This window comes from Thunnus thynnus, chromosome 9 (genome assembly GCF_963924715.1).
Source record: "Thunnus thynnus chromosome 9, fThuThy2.1, whole genome shotgun sequence".
NCBI lineage: Eukaryota > Metazoa > Chordata > Actinopteri > Scombriformes > Scombridae > Thunnus > Thunnus thynnus.
The window spans coordinates 9564744-9589506 of record NC_089525.1 but is presented as its reverse complement, the minus strand read 5'-3'; the positions used below and the strand labels follow the sequence as shown (position 1 = coordinate 9589506).

Below are 24763 nucleotides of genomic sequence, written 5' to 3'. Positions count from 1 at the left end.
TTTCAGAATATCTGAAAATGCTGAAATGCATCGAAAAGTAGATTTTCTGTACTTATTTTATAAATTTCAATTTTCCTCAGACTGTATTTAGAGGCAATGTTCATGAAATTAACCCACTGTGGTCTGATTATATGTTGATTGCATGTAAAAGAATTTTAATTTCTGCCTGTATAACTTTTGCTGGACAATGGCACAACTGGCACAAACAGCCATGTTAAATGCTAAAATGTAGTAGTTTACTGTATACTCTAGCAACAGTAGCACAAGTAAGGAGAGAGAGAGTCATATGAATTGACTCTGTAATGTCTCTTCTGCAGCAATATCCATTTAAAGTTTGGTAACATTAGCTAAGACCAGCCACCATTAGCTACTGGTCACACCAGACCAAGTAACACTGTAGCAGCAAAACTCCTGAGTCTACCGAACTGAACAAGAGTACCTTTAATTTCTCATGAATGTAACTTTTTATTTGTCAGAGAAAGACTGTTAATTTGTCTTTCAAATGTTACATGGTCTCACTTTAAAATCAGAATTTGTGTTTATGCCAGCATGTTAGCAAACAGTCTGTAGTATTACTGTAAATAACATATTGCAGTGTGGCTAATGTATCCAGTGGAAGTTAGCGTGAGCAGGCCGAGTGGCTATACAGTAGATGTTAACATTAACACTAACATAGCTGAATAAGACTGCTGGCTATTTATCAAGGTAACAAAGACTAATAAATATCTGTTTATAGTCTACTGAGCTTACTCATTTTATGCTACAACTTGTAGTGCTTTGGAGGAGAGGCTAGGGCTAATGACTAACACAGCTTCCTGTGTCACAGTGACCTAAATATGGAAACCAATTTACCTCACCTGACTTTAATGTTTAATTTAATTATTGCAGTACTGAATGGATCTAATCTCAGGTATCTCTCCTCTTCTTGTCTGGCGGTATGTTTAGCTGTTATTTGGACGCAATCAATCTCTGTGTAACAGCGGATGTGGTTGCTAGGAGATTTTTGATGTAGCTGTGAAGCCTCTGTTGCTTCATTAAAATGGGTTTTGAGTCACAGAATATTGTTTAAAAAGGAAGCAGATAAATAGTCAGAAATATTATGCATGGATTTATTAAAAAAAAAGAAAGAAAAACCCCGTTGACTCACTCTCTGCTCCCCTACCTTCCTCATGGAGGCCGCTCCTGAGCTTCCTGAGCCCGAGTACCTGCAGGAGGAAGGACAGGATTGAATGTGACCACCAACGACTCTTACAACTCCTTCCATCAATCCCAAGCATGTGGTCAAACCACAGACAACCACAAACACAAACCCACCTGTCTGTTGTGTCTGCTCGCAGTGTGTCCGCACCTCGCTGATGGACAGAGAAGAGAAAGGACTTCATTAAAGAGCTTCTAAAAACCCTCCACAAAGACACACACACACACACACACACACACACACGTACACACACTTAATTATAGTAATTATCATCTCTGTGCTGCTTTGTGCTTTTTGCCTGTGCTGTGTACAGTGTATGTACAATTTTACATGATGGGTAATGTCCTTAATTTATCTTCTGTCATACATACTGTATGTATGAACATGCCTGAACTTACCAGCAACTAAAAATCAAAACAGTAAATAAGTTACTAAAAGACTATGTAGCATGAAAGACCACTGAAAAATAACACAAGCCTTTTTACCTGAGATGACAACAGTTATAGCTAGCAGTGAGGTCACTTCCTGTGCATGTATTTAATGTTTTTAAATATGCTTTTTTAAATTATTTTTTATTATTTTTTATATATTGCTTTCCCGTTCATTGGACCTCAGCTGCTACTGTAAATGTATTTGATCAGTTCCATCACCAGCAGACCATTTCTGGCTGATTATGGGCTTGATTTCCTGATGACTATAATTTAATCAGTTGTGGTAGAAGAGGAATTGTTCCCGAGGTGTAGCTGGCTTTTGTGAACCACTGATAGGCCCACATGTATGTATGTATAATCCTCCTCCATGAAATGTATTTTATAGAATTTACAAAATGGTTGTGTTTTATTTTAACACTTTGTATCCCTAGTTACAGCACTAACTCCCCCTACAACCTCAACCTTATTTTATCACTACTGTACAAACTACATACGCCATGTTAATTAGTGAGCTTTTGAGTTGCTGGTAAGCATATTTTTGTTAGGTGCTTCCCCCTGCCTCCAGTTTTATGCTAAGCTAGGCTAAAGCTAAGTACTTAATGCACAGACATGAGAATGATATCAATCTTTTCAAAGCAAATAAGTGTATTTTCCTAAAATATTGCACCAGATCTTAAACATTTCTTGTTAAAGAGTAAAACAGCTCGGTGAAAATTTCCTCTGAAAAGCATCTTCACTTTAAAGATGTCCTGATAAAGAAGCCATCTTGTCATAAAAGTTTGGAAGAGGAGCCTTTTAGGCATCTGCCCAGGAGCCCATTATCTCATAATTTGCCTTTATGCAACACAAGTTGATAAAAGTTCTTGTGTGCTACTATTATGTAGCGTTGTGCATTGTGATACACTAAACTAACATGCATTTCACTAAATCTCGATGTCCATCGGTAAATCATGTAACATGTCATTTGCCCAAAATGTTGGTGTATTGTTAGGCTAATGGAAGAAACATACAGAGAGGATGAGAGAGAGAAAGCAAGCAGGTCATTAAGGTTAACATATGCTTGTTAGCGCAGGATAGTATACTTCATGTGCCACTGAATAGATATGAGTCACCACCATGAGAAACACACAGCTGAGCGGGTTAGAGAGGGTTGGTGTGAGCTAAGCTGTTAGAGCGCTGTGTATATCTGTGTGTGTGTGTGTGTGTGTGTGCGCGTGTGTGTTTGCGTGCGTCGTGTTTTAAGCACAGTCTGTCAGTCGCGCTTGTAATTGGTCTGGCTGATGCTGAGTCACACACCTACTCACAGGGATACGTGTGTGTGTATGTGTGTGTGTGCGCGCATGCAAGTGTGTATGTGTTTGTCCAGAATAAACTCCTATTTAGAATCAGGCGTGTCTGAGGAGATGGGGATATTAGGATGAGTCGTGAGATGGTTACCGTGCATACAAATGCACTCCTCTGTGCCAGTGTGTGTTTGTGTGGGTGTACCTGTGTGTGTGCGTACTCGCGCGTGTGTGAGAGAAAACGCAACCAGAACGTTAGAGAGGGGCGTGTTTGAAAGTGTCACTGTCATTCTCATAATCCGTGAAGCTGGCAGCTATGCTATAACACTGATCATCCTCACTCTCCTTGGTCTCCTCTACAACAACAATGTGTGTGAATGTGTGAAACACAATGACCTATCCTGCAATCACAGACAGTTCCCCTCTATGTGTAAGGACACAGACAGAAAGTGTGAGATACAGAAAGACGTGTGAGTGAGTGTAAGACATCCAGTAACTTTATTCTAGTTTGCTAAAGGAAACAATCAGGATGAAAGTCATGAGGAGGATTTTGGTGCCACTAATTACAAGCTATAAAAACTACCTGAATCTGCCACCAGTAATGAGATTAAGAAAGATAAAAGTTCACAAGGAATTATTTTCAGTTCACTCTTTGATCAGTTAAATAACAACAGTCTGTGAATGAAGACTTTTCATCTGCATGTTTTTAACTAAAGTCTACAGTAAGACAAGGAAAGTTTCAGTTGTTTCCCATTTTTCCTGTCCTTGCAATTGCAATAAAGGCATCTTGTTGACTAATCAGTTCAATGCTCATTTATTGTTGCCACCTGTGTCTGTCAGATATTAAGTACGCACAAGAAAGGCTCGAAATGTCCATGCACATTGAACCATATTTTCTATACTAGTCATGGTATGCAGACACCAAAAATATATACTAGCTAGTATACCTATATTTTTGGTTGTCAACACATCCCATAAAAACACAGTCCCTCAATACTTTATAACTTATCATTTGTCCCGTATTTGTAAGTTAGATAAGAACTAGACTTAAGCAAAGTGAGTGGCACTTGTGTTGTGTTGTAGTTTGGCTTAAGCAAATATGGTTTAAAATTAGGAGATTTGATTGGCTGTATGGAAACAAGTTATTCTGTACAGTATTCGGACAGATTAATACAACAACATCATGAAACCAAAGAAAATATAAAATAAAATTTCTCTCTTTTGGTTTCTGCTTTTTCCTAAAGAAGACCACAGGACACGTGATTAGCAGATATGTATGCTGTACCAGACAAAAAAAACATTCAATTTAATCTCAGTTGGACTTTAAGACTTTTAGACTTTAAAACAAGATTGGCACCTGGAAGAAAATGATTGATGCTGTATAAATACAGTAAAACTTGCATGCTAATTTTCAATTAACAATTAAGAGACACAAAAAACTGTAGATTTTTCATCAGTAAGTCAAGCTGTCCACTTATGTATGTGATTTGACTTTAAGTTTAAACAAATTAATTTTACATCAGTCAGTTTTTTTATTCTGTTTAATTCCAAATGTTCATCTATAACATGAATCATATGAATTGTATTGAGGTTCAAGATACATTTTTGAGATACAGTCTGATAGGTTCATCTTTTCATACATTGCAGGCCTGCGATAGAGTAGCTGAGGCAGGGTTTACTCACCCTTCATTTTACCTCTCCAGCCCTGACAATGACGACTTGATACTTGATTGATAACAACCAGCATGGCAAAACATTAGATACAAAGACAGTAATAACTACATACAACCCAGGAGCAGATGAGTAATAGTGTAATTTTCTTACACTGTATATACAGTTGATTGATTGATTATTTGTTGACTGTTGTCGGTAAACCAAATTACTACTAGGTGACTATTCTACAGAAATCAGCTAGAAACAGATGAAAACCAATATAATTCGCTTAAAAAATCTGATTTAAAAGACTGTGTACATACAGGCAAAGCATCGGGTGGCTGGTCTAGGCGCAGTGTGGAGGACAGCATGGAAGGGCTGATGGGAAAGCTAGGGCTGCTGGGATTGCGGCTCTTGCGCCGAGAGCGTCTGGTGGAATCCCGCCGGCTCTCCCTCCCCGGACCCTCGGGCTCCTCCTCGATCACCAGGATCTTGTCGTCGCTGAGGTAACGCAGCAGGGAGTTGTCTGAATCTGTGGGGAAGAGGGGTGGATGGACGCAGCAGTTAGAGGATGGACAGGCTCAACAGAACGTACGACAGAGGGAGGAAAACCAGAGACAGCGGAGATAGCGTTGTGGAGTCAAGGGAGAACCCCAGAGTAGAAACAGATGAGGATGAATAGACCCTGAATAGATAAAAACCCAACAGAAAGGGATAAAACTGCCTCAAAGCCGTAGTATCTGATAGGGATCTACGGCCGGGGACATACAGCAAATCTGTTTGCAATGATTACGCTGATTCGGAGGGAACTACTACTAAATCCTGTCAGTCACAGAAAGTTTTATTCTGCTTTAGCTCCAGACAGAAAAAAGCTTCTCACCTAATTTGTTTATTATCTATATACTTTAATGTGAAAAACTAAAAAGTGACTGAGAAAGAGAAGGAGAGAGAGAAAGGCAGAGCCCGACAGTAGTATTGTGCTTTAATGTTATTCATAGACTTTCTGATGGTAGATTGGAGGATCCTCGGTTGAATACAGATCGAGTCTCACCACAAAACGGTTGAGCTGGTTAGAATTGGTCACATAGAAATACCCTCATTTCCAGAGCAGCTGTATAAATGCAATTTCCTTGCATTTATGTTTATTTGTCACTCTGTTAGATACATACCGGGCAGATATGTATCCCTTACACAACCACACCACCATGGATAACCAGAGGATGAGCTGAAATGTGTTAAGCTGAGTATGGAGGAAAGCAAGGCACCAGTCCAACCCGCTTCTTTTAAGTTTGTGAGGGCCTGTGTTTGCGTGTATGTGTCTTTGTGTGTGTGTGTGTGTGTACCTCGGCTCCCTCTCTTGCCCATGCTGGGTTCCTTGGCCTCGGCCATCCAGTTATATTCGGGAGGCATGGAAACAGGTCTGAGGTCACCTGGAACGACCAATCAGCAATCAGAGTCGGCTAGGGGGGTTGGCTATGGGGTGGGTGTTGCGGAGAGACGTTGACCGAGAGACAGCGTGGGTGACAGCTGGACGGGTGGACAGGTGAAAGGGAGAGAAGGTGTGTGCAGGTGAGGGGGAAGGTACGGGAGGCTCTCCAGGGACTGCTGTGACATGCAAGGCAAGGGTCACTTGACCAAATTTCAGGTTGTAACACAGTTAAGCTAGTAGTATTTCTTTATTATTCAGTCTGATATCGTGTTGATGTTTGTCATGATATCATATTCATGTTTGGGAGTGTGGGTTAACTTTCATAGCTTGCAGTAGCGGTCGCTAAAAGCAGCGTAACACTTGTCATGTTGATAGAAAAAATATTCCAATTTATTTATTTATTTCCGTAAGTCAACTCACTACATCCATCCCTGCCGCCAAGTTTTTTGGGTTATTTGTATGTCGCTCTTTTTCTGGCTCAGGCACAAGAAAATTACATCCCCATTTTGACTTCCAACTACTCAGTTGTCGTTTCGCCAACAGCTGTCAGTGAGCTCAACACCTGAACTATTTGAATGGCTGAACAATTCAGAGGTCTGGAACCAGGTCAGTGAAGTCCACCACAACATGGGTAGCAGAGCGAGCACAGATCTGCTAATTTGAGGAGAAATTCTGTGTCAGTATTAGTAGTAATACAGAAATCACATAGACTGTATAAAATAAAGTAAATTTTAATTTAGGGAACCCTAACTGTTTTTTTTAGAGGGTATATTTTATTTTTACTCTTTTTTTTCTCTATTCTTTCTTATTTATTCTTTACAAAGTTTCCAGCTGCCTTGACATATATCCAGTTTTAGTACAAGTACAATAAAATGTCCAAGTACATTAAAATGTACATAAAATCCAAGGACCTAACTGTGGTTTTCAGAATCTGACTAAATATAATTGATGTTAGCATGAATATTCATGAGGGGTGAAATGTTCTGTAGTGAGGTTGGTTAGCTAGCAGTCTTTATTTAGCCTCTGTTTCTCTTGTAATCACCTTTTTCTTTTTTTACATTACATTTACATTGATTATGACATTTGAATCATTTTTCAAAACTAACCAGATCTAAAAGAATAGCAGCTGCCTGATTTACCCTACTGGTAATCCAGTCTTTTTGAGAAGTAGCTTATTGATGCAGCTGTCAGTCACGGGACCCTCGCCTTTCACGTATAGTGACCCCTTCAGAGTCTCCCATGAAATTACAGGATGTCTTAACGGTCTGGGAAGACGAGGGGGGGCACATGTGGTGGGGCAGACAGGGAGCTGGAGACACTGTTTTTGGACTGACCCTTCGGCATGTGATCAGTGTTTTTAGGATGTGTGTACCCAAGATAAAGACACAAAGAAGCAGAGCCATGAAGCGAGTGATGAACACATAAGGAGGAGTTCTGAGGAAAAGGTGAAAATAAAAAGGTGAGAAAACTGGTGAGAGATCACGTGCTGTTCTACTAGACAAGCACAAGTCCGGAGCCATTCCTGCTCCAATTCATAAATTGCAGTCTCCGTCTTACCATGGGTGGGGGTCTTGTCCCGCCTGCGAACCCCCGTATTGCGGCCCCTGTCGTAGTCAGGCCCTGGGGGTCCATCTCCCTCCAGCAGAGAGAAGTACTGACCGCTGTCCTGGTCCAGGTAGTAGCTGACCGCCTCTGAACCTTTGGAGCCGGACTGGGAGCTCATGCTGTACCGGCTGATGTCGTCACATGACATCAAACCCAGCTCCTCCCTGGAGAGAGAGCAGCAGAGATGTCATCAGCACCACGATCAGTGTCATCATCAGTATAATAATAATCATTGTGATCATTATCATCAAACATCTGCATGTGTGTGTAAGCGTCTGACCTGGTGCTGTAGAGTCCAGAGACAGGAGACAGGATATAGACGTCCTGCATGCTTGGGGCGTCCATTTTGGACATGCCCAAAGTTCCACCAGGTGTAGGGGAGGTGCTGGTGGGGCTGGTGGGGACCGGCTGAAGGAAGAGAGAGGAGAGAAATAAGGAGAGAATTACTCTATTTCAGCTCCTTTTCATTATGTTATAATTGGAAGATGGTGAAGGGATCTGCAGAGCACAACCTGCAGAAACTGAGCATTAGATCTTCCCCTGCTCCCACCTACCTCACAGAGAAAAACAAACAAGCAAGCAGTTTATGGTGTTACGAGGGAAGGGAACCTTTTATTTGTGATTTCTTTCCTTGTATTGCAGCCAGCACTTGTTTTAACACTGAATCACAAACAAGAGAGTTATTTCCACGGAGCTGCCATGTTGTGTATGTTGTCTTTTTTTATATCTGTCTGACTGTGCAGCCTCTCCCACGTTCAATCGTTTCACTATTCTGTCATTTTGTCTCAAGCCTCTTCACTCACATAGGGCTCTCCATGTCTGTTCCCATGACAACCCCTCCTCTCCTCTCCCCTACTCTCTCTGACTTTCTCCTCTCTCCTATGTTACAAAAGACGGAGAGGACAGAGGAAAGCTAGCGTGGCCTCCTATACCTCAGCTTGACTCAAGGACATGTAGATTCATTTGCCTCACTTCTGATGTCACGGGAACTCAGTCCAAATTTCAAATGAATTATATTTGTTCTCAGCTGGAACAGCTGGGGTGACAAATACGTAGCTCATGCTGGCAATTTCTCCCAGAGAAAGAGGTTTACAGATTGTAAAAGATGGAGTGTTTTACTGTATGTCTGAGGAGTACGCTCCATTTTAGAGAGGAGATGCGAGTGTGGACAGAATGGATAAACAGACACGGAGCCTGAGCGATGGCGAGGCGGGTAGCGTTCTCATTAAGGAAACCCAGTGTTTCATCATTTCATCAGCAGTGCATTAGGCGAATTCATTTCATATTCCAAACTTTCCACCGCTGCCCCCCTCCACCCACTCCCTCCACCACCCCCTCCACTACCTCCATCCCCAGGCCCTGTCTCGATCTTCATCTCTTTCTCTCTCACACTCTTCCTCTTCTGAAGGCAGCTTACAGTAAGACGGCTTCACAATAAATAATGAAGACGGGGTGGAAAGAGAGGGATGCGAGAGAGAGACGGAGAGAGGAGAGCAAAGGAAATAGGACAATGAGAGAGAGACAGAGGGAAAGAGTGCAGGAGAGGGAGAGCAAGGCGGGGGAGCTGTGCGGTGTGGTGACTGGAGCTGAGAGTGAAAACAGTAATTTAGTGATTACAGCCCACTGCTGCCTGCATGAAAAAGGGGAAGGGGAGGGGGGTGGGGGTGGAAGTACTGAGAGATTGGACTTCCACAGCGGGCAAAATCCCAGTCTGTTAAAACAGCACTTAAACCATTTGACCCCTGCTGCGTCCACTCCAAACTACCTAAAAATGTACTACTGAAACGCTCTCCAGACCAGTATTCCCCATGGCACTGCCTTTACATGCACACATGCCAAATCACACACACACTCTAATGTGCTGAACATGATATTTTAACTATATAAGGGACTTAAAAGTACAAAATCACTATAAATATAAACTTAACAGTCGGGCTGGATGATAACTAACTAACTAACTACTGTATTTTTTAGGCCTTTTGGTTATTAAAGAATTGTGAGCAAGATATACACTGATTGGAACATTTTACAATAAGTCTGCAGCCATGCTAGCAGCTTGGTGAGGCTATACTTAGGCAAAGAGGCGATTTGAGCTAACTGCTAATGTCGCTAAAGTACGCTAACATGTTCACAGTAACAATGTTTCGTAGGTATAAGGTTTGCCATGTTCTCCATAGTTTAGCATGTTAGCATGATAACATTTGCTAACTAGCACTAGACACAACACAACATGATATACAGGCTAATACTGATAGCTAACAATAAGCTAAAATTGGCTAATATATATATATAATATTACCCCAGATGATTTATTGGTCAGGCAGCTCTAGTCTGGATTCTATATAATTAAATGGAGAATAGCTACAACATCCATTGATGTCTAACCAGATGTTAGACATCAATGATCAGCCCCCAGTCCTGTCCAGAAGCCCAGAATCTTTTACTTGTCGTGTTGTAATCAATCAAGACAAACATATAAAAAGTAAGCATGCATGAGACAAGAAAAGTCATGTGCTTATGTATTAAAGTAATAGTTATTATTACTGAGCTTCAAAGTTCATTCTTGATATTGGAAACACAAGTTGACAAAATAATCTCAAGGTCCATTTAGTAGGCCAGCTGTTCTAGAGCTTTGAATCATATCACATGAGCTTCATCAGCAGACTTTGCACAGTTATCAATGAATTGTAGATGTTCAAATTTAGGTTTTTTCTGAGCACCTTGAGGACTTCTCGTCCATGTTGGCTTACAAGTTGAGCATCAAACTTCATCTGCTGAAGAAGATCATGTGATATGTCCTAAAGCTCCAGAACAGCTACTAAATGAACCATGAGGTGAGAGTGTATTGTTATTGTTATCCAGACAAATGACAATTTAACATTTACATCATATTCTCCAGTCCTACTTTACAGCTTAAATAGAGCAGATACATCCTTAACATGATGTCAGTTTTTTTAAGTTGCTATGGCATCATTGTGTCCAAACTTCTGCCACTAACACAAAAATAGACCAAAGGAATGTACTGTAACTAAGATGTCAAAGAAGCTATACCCATACTCACCCATTCAGCTAACCCATCAATAATACATAACCGGCCAATACATGTTGCCTAAAATAGCAGGCATTCACAATAAGTAATTATTTATATGTCTAAACATATAACAGATTTATGAAAGTGGGGTCACAGACAATATGTGGCAAACATGTGACCAGTGGAGTGACCTGTGATGTGGACGCTGATGTGGCCTTCAGTCACACATGAACCGACTACCTACATGTACGTTTTGCAGCAGCGCAGCGCACATGTATGCATGCATGCAGCGTCACAGTAATCCTAGTGTTATTTGTTGAAATCATTGCCAGCATTGTAATTACAGTGGATCATCAAATTGCTCTTCTTCCGTTCTACCGTTGACAACACACACACACACACACACACAGACAGACAGACACACATGCAAACACACATACATAAACAGAAAGAGAGAGAGAGAAAGAAAGAGAGAGAGAGAGAGACGTGCTATTATTTAGTGGAATAAAAGAGGTTGCCATAGAGGGATTTGGGGCTGGAATCACATGATAATTTGCAGAGATAAATTGTTTCCTTTGTGGATTCAGTTATAATCCAGTTGAATGTTTGCCACATTTGGGCTAAACTTCACAGCCGTACAATTCATCCTCCAAAACCAGGCTTAGAGGTATGAGTGTGCATTTGTTTGTATGTGTGTTTGTTTGGGAGTGAGTACGTACAGTATGCATCCAAAGCCTTGCTTACAGAGTGCAGTGACCCAGTTCCTTCGCCTCTCAAAGGAGCAACGGGACCGATAACGGAAAACATCTCTCTGCATGCGTGCACACACATGCACAGAAACACACTTGCTCTGACACATACAGATGGACAAGCATGCATATGGCCATGCTTAGAAATGTGTGCACACCCCCCACCCCAGCACACACACACACAGCCTGTTTAGCAGGATATTTTGGATTCAGTGAATTATCTCCAGCATTTGCTGAGTAGCGGCTCTTGTTTCAAAGCCAGTGGAGCTGCCTGTAGTTGCTTATGAATAATTAAGAGCTCCAGTCTTTCTGTGAGAGAACAAATCTAAAACACTCCTTTCTTCTCCTCTCCTACAGATATCTCTGCGCTCTGATATGGGCGCTCACGGTGCGTTTGTGTCTTAGCAGCCCATCAGGGTAGAACATTCTCACAAAACCATTCCCACAATCCTCTGCTGTTGCACACAGCACATATAACAATATGCTCATAGCACCAACTTAAAGCAATGATCTAACAAGGCAGCAACCTGGAGAAAAGAACAGTTTTCTAGCCTTTTATAGAAAGAGATCAAGCTGCAGCAGGCTTGAAGTCAAATGGGTCTTTACAGGGTTTAAATAGTTCCTGGGCCGTTATAGAAACCATATTCACAAAACACACTAAACTGCGAAATCTGTAAGTCTCTCATGTACCCATGTTAACGCTAGCACTCACACATACACATACAGTACATATTGTTACATATATACCGTATCTGTGTTCACAGACATGTAGAAAAAAACATAAATACAGACAACAGTTGCTTGAAAAGAACAAAAAACAGGGATGCTGGAAGTGACAGCGAGGGGTGAAGGATAAAAAACGTCAAGGGGAAAAAGGGGACACCTATTTAGAAAACAAAGAATGAAAGAAAGACAGAGAAAAAGCCAAAGAGCAGCCAAGCGCTGAGCAGAGATCAAAGCATGCATGTAGCATGTAAATGAATTAGCCTGATGCAAGGTTAAAAATAGCAGCCGTGGAACACAGGGGCCTGACAAGACAGTCGCCGCTTCACAAAGCACTCAGGCAGCATCAGACTAGCCCTCGTCTCACCCCTGCATCCGTCTCGGCACAACTTGTTCTTTTTGTGCACCAAAAGTGTTGAGTGATTCCTCTTGGCTCTGACTGAATGACGGATTTACAAAGTATTTGCCCTCAAGTGAAATGTGTACACCCCCCTGTGAGCTGTAAGCCTTCACACAAGCATTCCACCTTTTAGATGTACTGTACATTAAAAATTTACTCCCTTTTGAAAAGAAGATGTCCTTTGGGGCAAAGGTTGAATGAATCAGGACCTAAGTCTCACTAAATGTGAATATGTCTGGGAGCGTGGATGGAACATTTGGTGACCTTGTTGCTCTGCACTATAGTTCCTGATGAGGCCATATTATTTCATTTGAATTATTCCACACACATCTCTGGTGCAAAAACAGACAAATGGAAGAAATTCTATTTAATAAGCTATTTTACTCCTCCAATACTTCATTTTTTAGTTATCTGCATCCAAATAAAGTATGCTTCAGGTGAAAATCAGGCTACTGACACATTTGTGAATGATTTTCAACTGTGCCAGCAGTACAGCAGGCTGTGAAAATAAGACATTTGTTGAAATGCTCAACAGGAGGACTGATGCAAGGTCAAACAGTGGACAAGTTCCCTTTGAAAATATTTGTTTAAAATGCCAGTAGGAGAAAGCAGAGCGTGGGCAGTAAAAACAAGAACTGAGAATGAGTCAAAGATAAAGCTCAAGGTGCAACACAGCTTACTTTACACAGTGCCAAATTATGCTACCACAAATCCTAACTATAACTACAAAAAGTATACCTATATGTGTGTGTGTGTATATATATATATATATATATATATATATATATATATATATATATATATATATATATATAAAGTATACCTATTTGTGTGTGTGTATATATACATATTGTATCAACACTGATGTTCTAGTTAATGTTGTTAATGAAAGCTTCTTAGCAACTTATCTTTTACCTAACATTTTACTTACTTAAGTAACATTTTACTTACTGCATACATTAACTAGAATATCAGTGTTGGTACAATTATGCATTATTTCTCTTATTTGAAGAGTGCAGGACTCAAGCAAGGCTAACTGGCTTGAGGCTATGATAGCTAACCAGCTAACATGTAAACACTAGTTAACAGCAAAGTGAGAGGCCAGGCTGAGAGTTGGTTTTCTCAAATAAAATTCTGTAATTAGTATTTTTTACACTGATAACATGATTTGGCTCAAGAAGTGCCTGTAATTTTACATTTTCGAATGCACAAGTTTAAAAATGAATCTTACAACTATAGAAACTAAAAACAAGGAAAATAAACTAAAAATCCCCTAAGTATTTATAATGTTGTATGCCTATAGCCATATGTCAGACCCTGAATGTGTTTTTTCTTCTATTTTTTGTTTTATTTCTTATCATTGTATTACTCTTGCAATATTTTCATAATAATTACATGCACTAATTGAAACCCTTTATTCCAAATGATCCTCAAGCAACATAATGTGATGTAATCAATAAGGTCTAATCAACCTCCTTGATCTCTCCTCCCACAGAAAACAAGTCAGACAGAACAGTGAGAGACAGACCAGTAAGAGAAGAAGAATGCCAAATAAACAAATAAATAAACCAGAAGAAACCAGAGAAGAATGTGACCATGAGGACGGAGAGTAGCAGGACAGACAGAAGAACAGAGAAGGAGCACAGAGAGGAAGAGAACAGAGAGAAGCAGAACAGAGAGGAGCAGAATAGAGAGGAGAACAGAGAAACAGGAGTCACTTTACATCCTTCCCTGTTCACTGGAAAGTGAAAGTTGACAAGGAGAGAGTTCTCAGGATGCCTCTGACCACAAGAGGATCCAGCTAGCCTTCCAAAAGGTAATACATGTCGTGAAGATTAGTACCAATATTTCGCTGCATCTGCACTAACTGATCATAACTTATGTGTGTCTGTATCTGTCTTTCTTATTTTATGTCATTTCAGTGAGCCAAGAAGTGAAAAAGTGGAGGGAAAGACCATGATGTATGCAGGAAATCAACACAAGGGAGGCTGGTGAACAGCCTGTAGTTAGTGTGGTCTTCAACCAAACATCACACACACAGACGCACACAGGAGAAGAGTGAGAATAAATTGTGACAAATTGTGCAGCTTTAATAAAAGTATTTTTGCCAACAGGTCCCCCTGTATATTATAGATAATGAGTTTATGTGTGTAGTTTGTGTAGGTGCCATTTTGGTATCAATTTTGCTTGTCCAGAAATGCAGTAAATAAGCTCCATTAAAAGAAAAAATTCTGGACCTCACTAATTCCTAAACCCTGGCGACGGCCCTGTGCACATGTTGCTGATATTTACCTGCAGGCCCAGTGGTTTCCAGCGCACATTCCTGAGCAGAGCCGGCGTGGAGCTCAGGGTGTTCTGGGGTCTTTTCTTCAATGTGAGGATGACTCCGCACGGGTCCTCTCTCAGAGCGTTGACCAGGTTCTTCAGCTGCCAGCCCACCTGAGGAACACATACACACCAGGCTGCCGAAACAACTGCTGCAAACCACCACGCACACATGCCGTACACAGTGCACTGGGAGCAACCAAATCTGGTGAGGAAAACCACCACGCACAAATATTGAGCTGTAAAACTGCAAACCACCACACACACACATGTCCTGATACCGTACATGATATGTGATGTATAGAGGCCAATATTTTTTCTCACGGGTCACACTAATTTTGACACCATTATGATTATGTCATCATTTTATTTGATTGATGTCAAACATTTCTCTTCCTGTTGGAGCACAGATCATCTACAATGTTTTTTTAAATCAAATATTCACTAAATTTACAACATGAAATATTTGGAAAAGCCTTAAATAAGGTTTTATTACAGCTTTTATAACTGTACATTGTTTCTGTAAGTGGTTGCCAAATCCTTCTAGATACATTGTGCACTTTCAGCCAAATCTAGATCGTAAAAGTGGTGACATGATTACATTTCTTTGGACATAACTTGGTTTTTCAAGGTAATCACTTTAAATTTTTGCACAATGGACACTATATATCCTTGTAAGTCCTAATTAAGAGGGTTAGGATATTTTCCAAAAATTATGGCCACCATGAGCAAATCAGCAAGATCATCCATCACAATGTGTACTTTGAAGTTAATATATGTGATGTTTGTGCATCCTTGATGAATGTGCTCTCTGAGTGCTTCCTATTGTTCACAGTGTTGTTTATGTTATACACAATGCTGAAGTCACCAGTAAAGATGCATCCATCAGCTGCATAAAAGCTATTCCACCATGCTTCAGCTATCAAACCAGTAACTACACTTCATAGCTGTCAATACAGCAAGACTATGCACCACACTGACCCAGTACCACTGTTCTGCAAACACTGTCATATTAAAGTAAAGAACGGCTTAGTCAGGTTGGTTTAGTTCTGAGAAAGAGAGAGATGGTAAAACAGTAAAAGAGGAGTGCTGACTGCAGTGTTTCCTTGTGGTTCCGGCCAGCCTGTCTCCAGAGCTCACTGTACTCGTCAGGCCATTGATTGGCTACACTGGTCTCAGCTACTGGAATGTCCGCAGAGGCCACTGCGCACGCACACACATACACACATAAACATACACACAGAGTCACACACACACACACGCAGACAGAACTGCTGTGACCTTATTCCTGACATAATGATGACCAGCCTGTGTCAGCCTTTAGCGTATTTCCTGTTCTCTTTGGCCCAGTTCAGGACTCTGGGTTCAGCCAGCGTTCACCAGCAACAAAAGACTGGATGAAAGTATATTTCTACTGTATGTCCTGTGCTGTTCTGCCTACTAAAACAAAAACAATGGCACGCAAGGACACAAGTATTCACCAGGACTGACATCATTCACTTTTCATCTGATTCACACTAAGCAAAATATGTCAGTGTATTAAAAACATTCAAGTACCAAAAGCTGGCATTAAATCTCTGGTCAGATTTATAATCTTGTTGACAATTTTAAAAAGAAAGTTCTTAAATGGCAGCTTGTGTTTGGACAAATTGTATTTACAATTTGAGAATGTTGGCTTCTTTTGTGAAAGAAATAGTCCAACATTTTATTTGCTTTCTTGCTGAGAGTAAGATGGTGAGATCGATAACAGTCCCATAACGAAGTCAACTGTTAAATATGATGCGACAGCCAGCTGCCTGTTAGCTTAGCTTAGCATAAAGACTGGAAGCAGAGGGAAATAGCTAGCCTGGCTTTGTCCAAAGGCAAAAAAATCCACCTAACAGCACCTCTTAAGCTAATTAACATGTTATATCTCATTTGCTAATCCTTTCCTCTTGCTTCCAGTCTTTATGCTAAGCTAAACTAACAGGCGACAGGCTGTAGCTTCATACTGATTGGACAGATGAGAAAGTGCAAGTTTTAATGAAATACAGGTACTTTATCGGCACTAGTATCAAAACATTTCAAACAATGCCCAGCCTCACAGTGTACACAAAACCTACCTTAACCAGGCCAGTTTAGAACTGTTCTGTTATGCAAATACGCAGAGAGCAGAGGGAAACATGGAGAGACCTACCAAAAATAATAATAGAGCATAAACTGCTGCTGGAGAGGTTTTTCAAATCCCAGGGGTCTTCATTATTTTCCCAGATGCTATTACCTCCACATAATTATGTTGCCTCTTCAAACAATCAGTTTGTTATTTGAGCAAATTCCACATTTTTTACCTCAAAAGAGAAGCTGAGCTAAAAACCGCGAGTCCTGTTTTGAAGTGGGTCTCAAACAGAAGCTCATGCATAGACATGAAGGCAGCACTGTTGCTAAATACGTGGGATAGGCCTACATAATGATTCTATAATGTAATGGAATTTGTTCATTCAATATTCACACTAATCTAATTTTTAAATATGGAGCCTCACTAGATAAACTTATCAGCCATGATGTTGACAGAGAGTTTGCTGGTAGTGTGTATCCATCTTTCCATCTCAGCAGCTCGATTTAGGATTGGAAAAAAAAACAGCTATATTGACTAGAGACTTCCCTCTGCTGTTCTCCCCCCTTCTCTCCTCCTTTTCTTTTCATCATCTTCCTCTTCTCCCTAAGTCCCTCTTTACTTCCTCCTCCCTTTTTCGCCCCACTCTCCCTAGCTTTGCCACATCCCAGCATCCCCTGACTGCTTCACCCCCTCCCTTTCCTACACACACACACACACACACACACACCTCTGTCTCCCTCTGCTTATCTCCTCCCCCAGGGTGAGGGATCAGAGTGGTGAGGGTCTAGCTGAGGGAGTAATGAGGGGTTGGAGCTGGGAGCTTGGCAGGGTGCGATCTGCACTGTCACCCCGAGGAGAGAGAGGGAGAGAGATAACACGCAGCTCCCTCGCGCGTCAATCAACGCCGCTCCCCATGGCACGCACGCACGCACGCTTTCGCATGAGCAGCACCTATCGAGACGTACGAGGAAATACTCACGGAAAAGCACACTAAAGACGTCTACGCACAGATCACACACATCTCAAATAAACTCTGGAACAAATCGTTTGTACCAGAGCTGACAGCTCAGGCAATAGACAGCGCGCTCAATCACATGCTCTCACAAGGCACCGTTGCGTTTAAAATGGCTGCCCATTTTTGTGCCTCTCTCTGATGTGACAAGTTGAAGGCAAGTGCTACAACTTATTCAAGTCTGAAAGTGGAACATGACTTCAACATTTCAAACCAGACGACTCCTTCAGGGGTTACTTGTGACAATTGGATCAAATTCCAGAAAGAGTGCGCTGACAATCACACTGGACTGAACAAAGGTCTTGTTACAATCGTCCTATAATCAGCCCCCGCAGCAAGCCTAATTAGCCTACATAGCAACACAGGCACAGGACAGGAAGCACCATGGTGGCAGTGGTGGTGGTGGTTGGTGGTAGCAGGCACCGTGTACCTTGACAGCTCCTCAATATAGCACAGAATGGAGAACAAATGACAGTTTGCAGTATGTATTCAAAGTGGAAACACATGGAAAGTACATTTTCTATGATTCTTTGTGAGCACAGTGTTGTGTTTGGAGGCTCACCACTGTCTGGTGGTTGACCTGGATCACCTCATCACCCGCGTGGATCTTCTTACACTGATCTGCCGGAGACTGTAGAGGGAGAAATTGAAGGACAAGAAAGGACAATGGGAACAAATTCAGGAGAAACTGAGATGTGGATTCACAGTAGAATATGAGCTTGTAGATCAGGTCTGTTCAAACTGAGTGAATTAAAAACTCACGTTCTCTGTGGTTCCAGTGATAACGTGGAGTCCATCATACGTCGATTTGATATACATCCCCTGAAGCACAAACACACACAGGAAGGAAGGATTCAGTGTGATACCCAATACATGCATATGCATAGGTTATGTTGCATCTATGAAACTGTGTCTGTATCTGTGTGTGTATACCAGAGCTGTAAACTTGAGACTTGAACTTTACTGCTGTAACCCTTAACTTTAGAAGGGTGACATTAAATCAAGGGAAAAACCAACAATTAGCGTCTTAGTAAGGAGTTGGTCCACCACGAGTCTCCAGAACAGCTTCAGTGCTGCTTGTGATATAGTCTCTGAGGAATCTGAGGAACTCTACTGGAAGGATGAACACCATTCCTCCAAAAGATGTTCCCTCATTTGGTGTTTTGATGATGGTGGTGGAGAGCATTGTCTAAAGTCTTGCTCCAAAATCTCCCAACTGGCTTGACTTGAAAGGCTATTGTGTACAATTCACACCATTTTCATACTCATCAAACCATTCAGTGATCCCTTGTGCCCTGTCTGCAAACATCTGCATTTGTTATGTTTCTCTATGCACTTATTCAGGTTTTTTCTTTGGTTTGTCACCCATTTGTACCTGAGACTTGACACCCTTAAGACTTGTCTTGAGTTGAGACTTCAAAGCAAAAACATTCAAGTCTCAAGTTTTGACCCAGTAATGTCCCGTAACAATGAACAAAGAAAAAGACAGTGAAAGGCAGGCCTTGCATCCTCATACACTTTCAACATTTAATTACTAGTCTGATGCATTGAAAAGACTTAGACTCCATTATGTAAACTTTTTTTGGATTACTGACTGCTAACACAGCTTTGAAAGGAGAATGTTCAAATGTCCTGTGAAACACAGTCTAAATAAAGTCCAAATACCAATATACCTAGACTCCTGACTCCCCTTTTATTTGTCCCTGGGGACTTGATAAGTGACTTGAGGCTTGACTTGGACTTGCCCCAGGAGATTTAAAGCTGCACTGATTGATTTTTAGGGGTAGTGGAATGAGCTGAAAACACATTTGATCATCTTATACTTATTATTGTTATGGCAAACTTGTTAGCAATCAGTTTCTTATTTACAGATTTAGCAGACAAAGAGCAACATTAGCTTTCATTTAGCTTTTTCATTTTTCACCACCTGACAAATGTAAGTTCAATATTCACTCTCCTTTTAGATTTTTCACTTTCTACCAACTTCTGAAAAAATATCTAGCTGGTAAATGCTCCACTATGTTCAATAGCTAGTGGCTTTCTCTGTCTGTCTGTCATTTGGTGCTGAGCAGGTAGTGTGCAGTGTGTTTTTAGAGCTTTTTTCGCTTAAAACAGCTGCCTGCCAAGACAAAACAATGCTATGAGAGCCACGAGAGTGAACCAAAGCAGTAAAGGTGCATGCCAAAAAATCAAAACAATTAGCTGAAAGACAGTAAAATGTTCTGTAGAGCTGAGGGGAACTGCAGAGTCAGGTAATAATTCTGTGCGGATTCTACTACAACTGACCCCTTTCACATTACACATTCAGTCATTTGATCCATTGTAACTATAAATAATATCAGTTATAGCTGCTTTAAGACTTGACTTGAGACTTGCTATCAGAGTAAGATTTAGTCACTAACTTTGTGTGTCTGCTGTTTGGTCATAGTTGATTTGCTAAAAACAGCTGAGTTTACAACCAGAAAACCAAAACAATTAGCTGAAAGATGCTAAAATGCTCCGTAGAGCTGAGGGTAACTGCAATTAGGTTATAATTCTCAGTGAATTTTTCATCACAAATGACTCCTTTCAAATTAGAAATAGTCATTTGTTCCATAGTTAACATAAAATATTGACAATGTGCAGGTGCATCCTCAAGTATGTCCTTACCAGGCCTTCACTGGGCATGATGCTGGTAAGGTGGACCACCTCCAGATGGGCAGACTGAGAGACCAGAGAGTCTGACGACAGAGAGATGATGTGGTCGCATATCCCTGCTAAGGTCTTACACTGGAGATGGCATCGGAGGTGAAGACAGCAGGAAGACAGAGGGAAAAAAATGACAGAAAGAGAGAGAGAGAGAGAGTGACAAAAAGAGAAAGACAGAAAGTTATTGAGATTGGTTTTGGCCCGCGAGGGATGCTGTGACCTAGCTGGAGGAGGTGAAACAGAAATCATTTCATCAGATTGTTCCACATCGCCACTTCCATCACTCCGGCACACAAACTGTTTCCTGTCACAGTCTGTCCATGGGCATGCCCACAAGACACCGTCACAGACAGAACAACACATCACCGATACCAGCAAACCCTGAGGTGCCCAGATGACATTTCCTAACATCTAAATTACAGAGACACAGATTTCCGTTGCTGTTATCTGTAATTTCATTTTGGAAGATAAGGACCATTTTTGCCATCACATCAGCTAAACTAAATCTGACACATTGCAGAGGAGCTGGATTATCTGTTCTCTAATTTTTTTTTTTTACCTTGTGTTTAGATTTCTAATACATATCACCCCATTTGAGTGCATCAGCGCAAGTACGCCAAATACAAAGCATTGCTTCACCTTGCCTTTGTTCTAAATAAACCTTGACTGTTTTTCAGGCTATTTGTCTGCTTGGTCACGCGTGCAAGTTAATTTATCATCAGCAACATCTCTGCCTTCTAATCTTGGCTGACTGACTGCATTGGGTTTACAGAGACCGTTACCCTGGTTATCCTGCCTCATCGCATCGCTGCTTAGTGCACACACACACACACACATGCAAACACACGAACACAGTGGGATGTAATAGACATAGATGTAAGAAAACATACATTCTCTACGTTATTTATATTCACGTAAGCAGTATGACATACATGCCAAGCCGTGCACATACTGATGAACCCTGCATAAAATAATCTTCTGATCTCAATCTTAATGAGCAATTACCGGATTATAGTTATGAAATGAAGAGAGATCTTCACACACACACACAAACACACACACACTTACACACCATATAGCCTATGATTCATTCAGTGTGAGAGAAAAGGTGGAGCGTCTTCAGTGAACTGGCTATGTGATGCTTATGTTCTCTCTCTTACTGTCTCTCAAACACACATACTTCCATCTATTTCTGGGTCAGTTATTTGAACATTACTCTGCCTGTTTAGCTCTCTGCTTAAACAGTAATATTATGTTCTTGTCAATGTGTAGCTACACGTTACGTAATGGGATACATTACTGTTCATGCCATATAAAAGACACGAAACGACACTTTTTTTTTAGCTTTAATCTAAAAAAATGAAAGAGGACATAGAAAAAGAAGTGATAAAAAAGTAGGGGAAAAGTAGTAGCAGTGTACATCTAATCCTGCCTATAGAGCCATAAATAGTCCCCAGTGAGTGACAATGTTGTGGCTCTGCGTTTGCTCCTCTTTGATCACAGGACTAATAGTCTTGACCTGGGATTAACACGGGCTGAGAGACAAAAGGCCAGTCACCAGTGCCCGAGTCTCCACTCCTCCAGTTCTGACACACCCGGCCTTGATCTGACACGCCTCTGGAGAATCAGAGCGCAGATTATAGGGAAGTTAACTTATGTGGCTGGCTGGCGTGAGATTTAAGAGCAGTCAAACAGAAAGCCAGACGTAGTATGCTGCCAAATGGATTAAGCTCTGGCTGCGCACTCCCACCCTCATCACCTTCCTCCCTCACTCTCTCTCGCGCTCCCTTCATCCTCGTCCACTCGCACCTTTCCTCTGCATACCGACGCACGCTCACTTGCTAACATACACGGCCGCCGCTGCGTAATCCATCGTCTCCACATGCATGAGCATACACACACACCGCGGCAAATCTAAACCTGAACCGAGACACAGAGAAAGATGGAGAGAGCGGGAGAAGGAGAAGTGGAAAAGGGTGGGAGGCGGGAGGGAGAGTCCGGGAGGAAAGGGGAGAAAACAAGGAAAAGGGAAACACACAACTAGGACAGTCTTATGTAATTCCTCTCATCCTTATGCATGCATGCACATAAAAACACACACACACACTCATACACACTTCACGCTCCATCAGACACACAGACTCACACATGCTCATATCTTATCTCTCTTCTTCTCTCTCTGTCTCTCTCTCTCTCACAGACACACACACACACACACACACACACACACACACAATCCCTGTCCATCTGATTGCTGCAGGCCGTAGTCTAGAGGAGAGCAGAGTGTGAGAGCAGTGAGTTTTGCATTATTGAGCAGAAGCTGAAAAACGTACAACTACCACTACAGTAGTTACAGCAGAGCTGACCAGAGAGCTAGACTGTCTTTGAACCACATGATGGATACACACTGGAGACTGCCACATACTGTATTTCTGTCTGGATCAACCTCTATACATACATTACTTAAAGTCCCCCTCCACTCAAAAATGTGTTTTTCTTCTTGTGCCTTCAGTTGGATGTTTGAGCCTCTCTGTGCAGAATGATGTATGTTCAGTTTGTTTTTACATTCATCTGCTGAAGGAGGAAAGTTTCTCTGTGCTCGCCTTAAATCTGAGTTCAAGGTGTGTACCTGCAAGCATGATTTGTGACATCACAGCTAGTTTGGAGCCAATCCTGGTCCAGTATTCAACTTACACAAGTGTGATGCGGAAACTTGAAGCCTCCATTGCACATACACCATGTGAACAGCCAATCCAGTCTTTGTGATACAAGATCTCAGCCGTGCATCATCATCTTCATCTTATGTGTGCATGTCCCGTGCGTGTGTCTGTTCCTATGCGTGTTTATGTGGTGTATGGTTTAGTGGCTGTGTCACTTCACCTCCACTTCATTAATTTCTAAAACACATAGTAAACAAGGATCAGCAAGGAAGCATAATCTAAAAACAAACACCTCCTCCTCTCTCTCTCTCCCTTCACACTGTCTCCCTATTTCACACATAAACCTCCCACACATAACAGACTTAGTCATGTGTAGCCTTTAGTCTGGCACCCAGTGTTTTGTGTGTGTGTGTGTGTGTGGGTGTGCACACACATGTGCAGAGCCATGGTAATATTTGAATCTGCCTGATGCCACCATCCTGTATCATTAATAGGCCTTTAATAACAAGAGGTAAACGACAGCTGTGGATCCACAAACAAAATGTAAGGGGGCGACTAATGTTGACAGGGGAGACATCAAACCACGAGGAAACCAACATCTCAAGTTTAGCCTTGTGATCAGTATTACTTATAGAAATATGTGATACAATTGCATATTAACCACATATTGACAAAACATCTGACTCAGGTGTGATTTTTGGCATGAAATGCTCAGACTTTTTTCTGTGAACTCCCCCTGCCGACATTTCATTTGGTTTCCTCCACCTGACCTTGAATGGTAGCAGGAAGTGTCCCAATCCAACTGTCAGCCCCGATCAGACACTAGCTGCTCACTCGGTTTCACATGTGGACGCAGACAGTTCTCCGTCATCCATGCACGCACACGCACACACAAACACACACACAGGAGCTAAACTCGTTCTCTCAAAAGGCCTAAGGCTCTCTTGCATTTTAACGTGCACAGTTTTGTGCAACAAAAAAACACTGACATGCATACACACCCACGCACAAAACACAAATATAGATAGACAACCTCACACATTCTCAGTGTGTTAAATACCTTGTGCGATTTTGTTTCACCCGCACTTGTACACTTGTTTCAGAAAAAGTAGATTCTTTGTGGCTCAAGTTAACTGTACAATCTTGGAGAATGGCAAGGCACTATTTGTAAAAAGAGGGAGTAGCTGAGAAAATCAGTTGATTATCATGCTTTGGAAGCATGCGCTGTGACCGGAGATACTGAAATAAATTAAACTGAGCTTCTTGACCATGAAAATAATAGTTTGACAGTCTTCACTCATCAGTGGATGGAGCGAGTGAGTGGAACATGAGTGACTACAGTATTATTGTGCCAGATATGAAACTATACTGGTATAATAATCTTGTTTTGACTATCCTATCTATCCACTTAATAGCTGTCAACGTTGTCATTGTTCCTCTTGTCTGTTACAGCAGGACCATGACAGAAACAGGACGACAAC

General features: G+C 41.4%; 1 protein-coding gene across 3 annotated transcripts in view; it reads right to left on the bottom strand.

The window, feature by feature from the left end:
- si:ch211-26b3.4 (connector enhancer of kinase suppressor of ras 2) overlaps positions 1–24763 on the bottom strand; it is a 47779-nt gene that overhangs the window by 11697 nt on the left and 11319 nt on the right. For 2 of the 3 annotated variants that reach the window (XM_067598734.1, XM_067598736.1), the window contains exons 5-14: positions 20584–20703; positions 18697–18756; positions 18497–18565; positions 14795–14941; positions 7880–8007; positions 7552–7763; positions 5909–5995; positions 4889–5097; positions 1315–1352; positions 1148–1205 (exon numbers count right to left, since the gene is read on the bottom strand). In XM_067598734.1, the coding sequence (XP_067454835.1) occupies positions 1148–1205; positions 1315–1352; positions 4889–5097; positions 5909–5995; positions 7552–7763; positions 7880–8007; positions 14795–14941; positions 18497–18565; positions 18697–18756; positions 20584–20703 (1128 nt within the window). The remainder of the gene's footprint in view (positions 1–1147; positions 1206–1314; positions 1353–4888; positions 5098–5908; positions 5996–7551; positions 7764–7879; positions 8008–14794; positions 14942–18496; positions 18566–18696; positions 18757–20583; positions 20704–24763) is intronic. The other variant, XM_067598735.1, reaches the window with a different exon arrangement.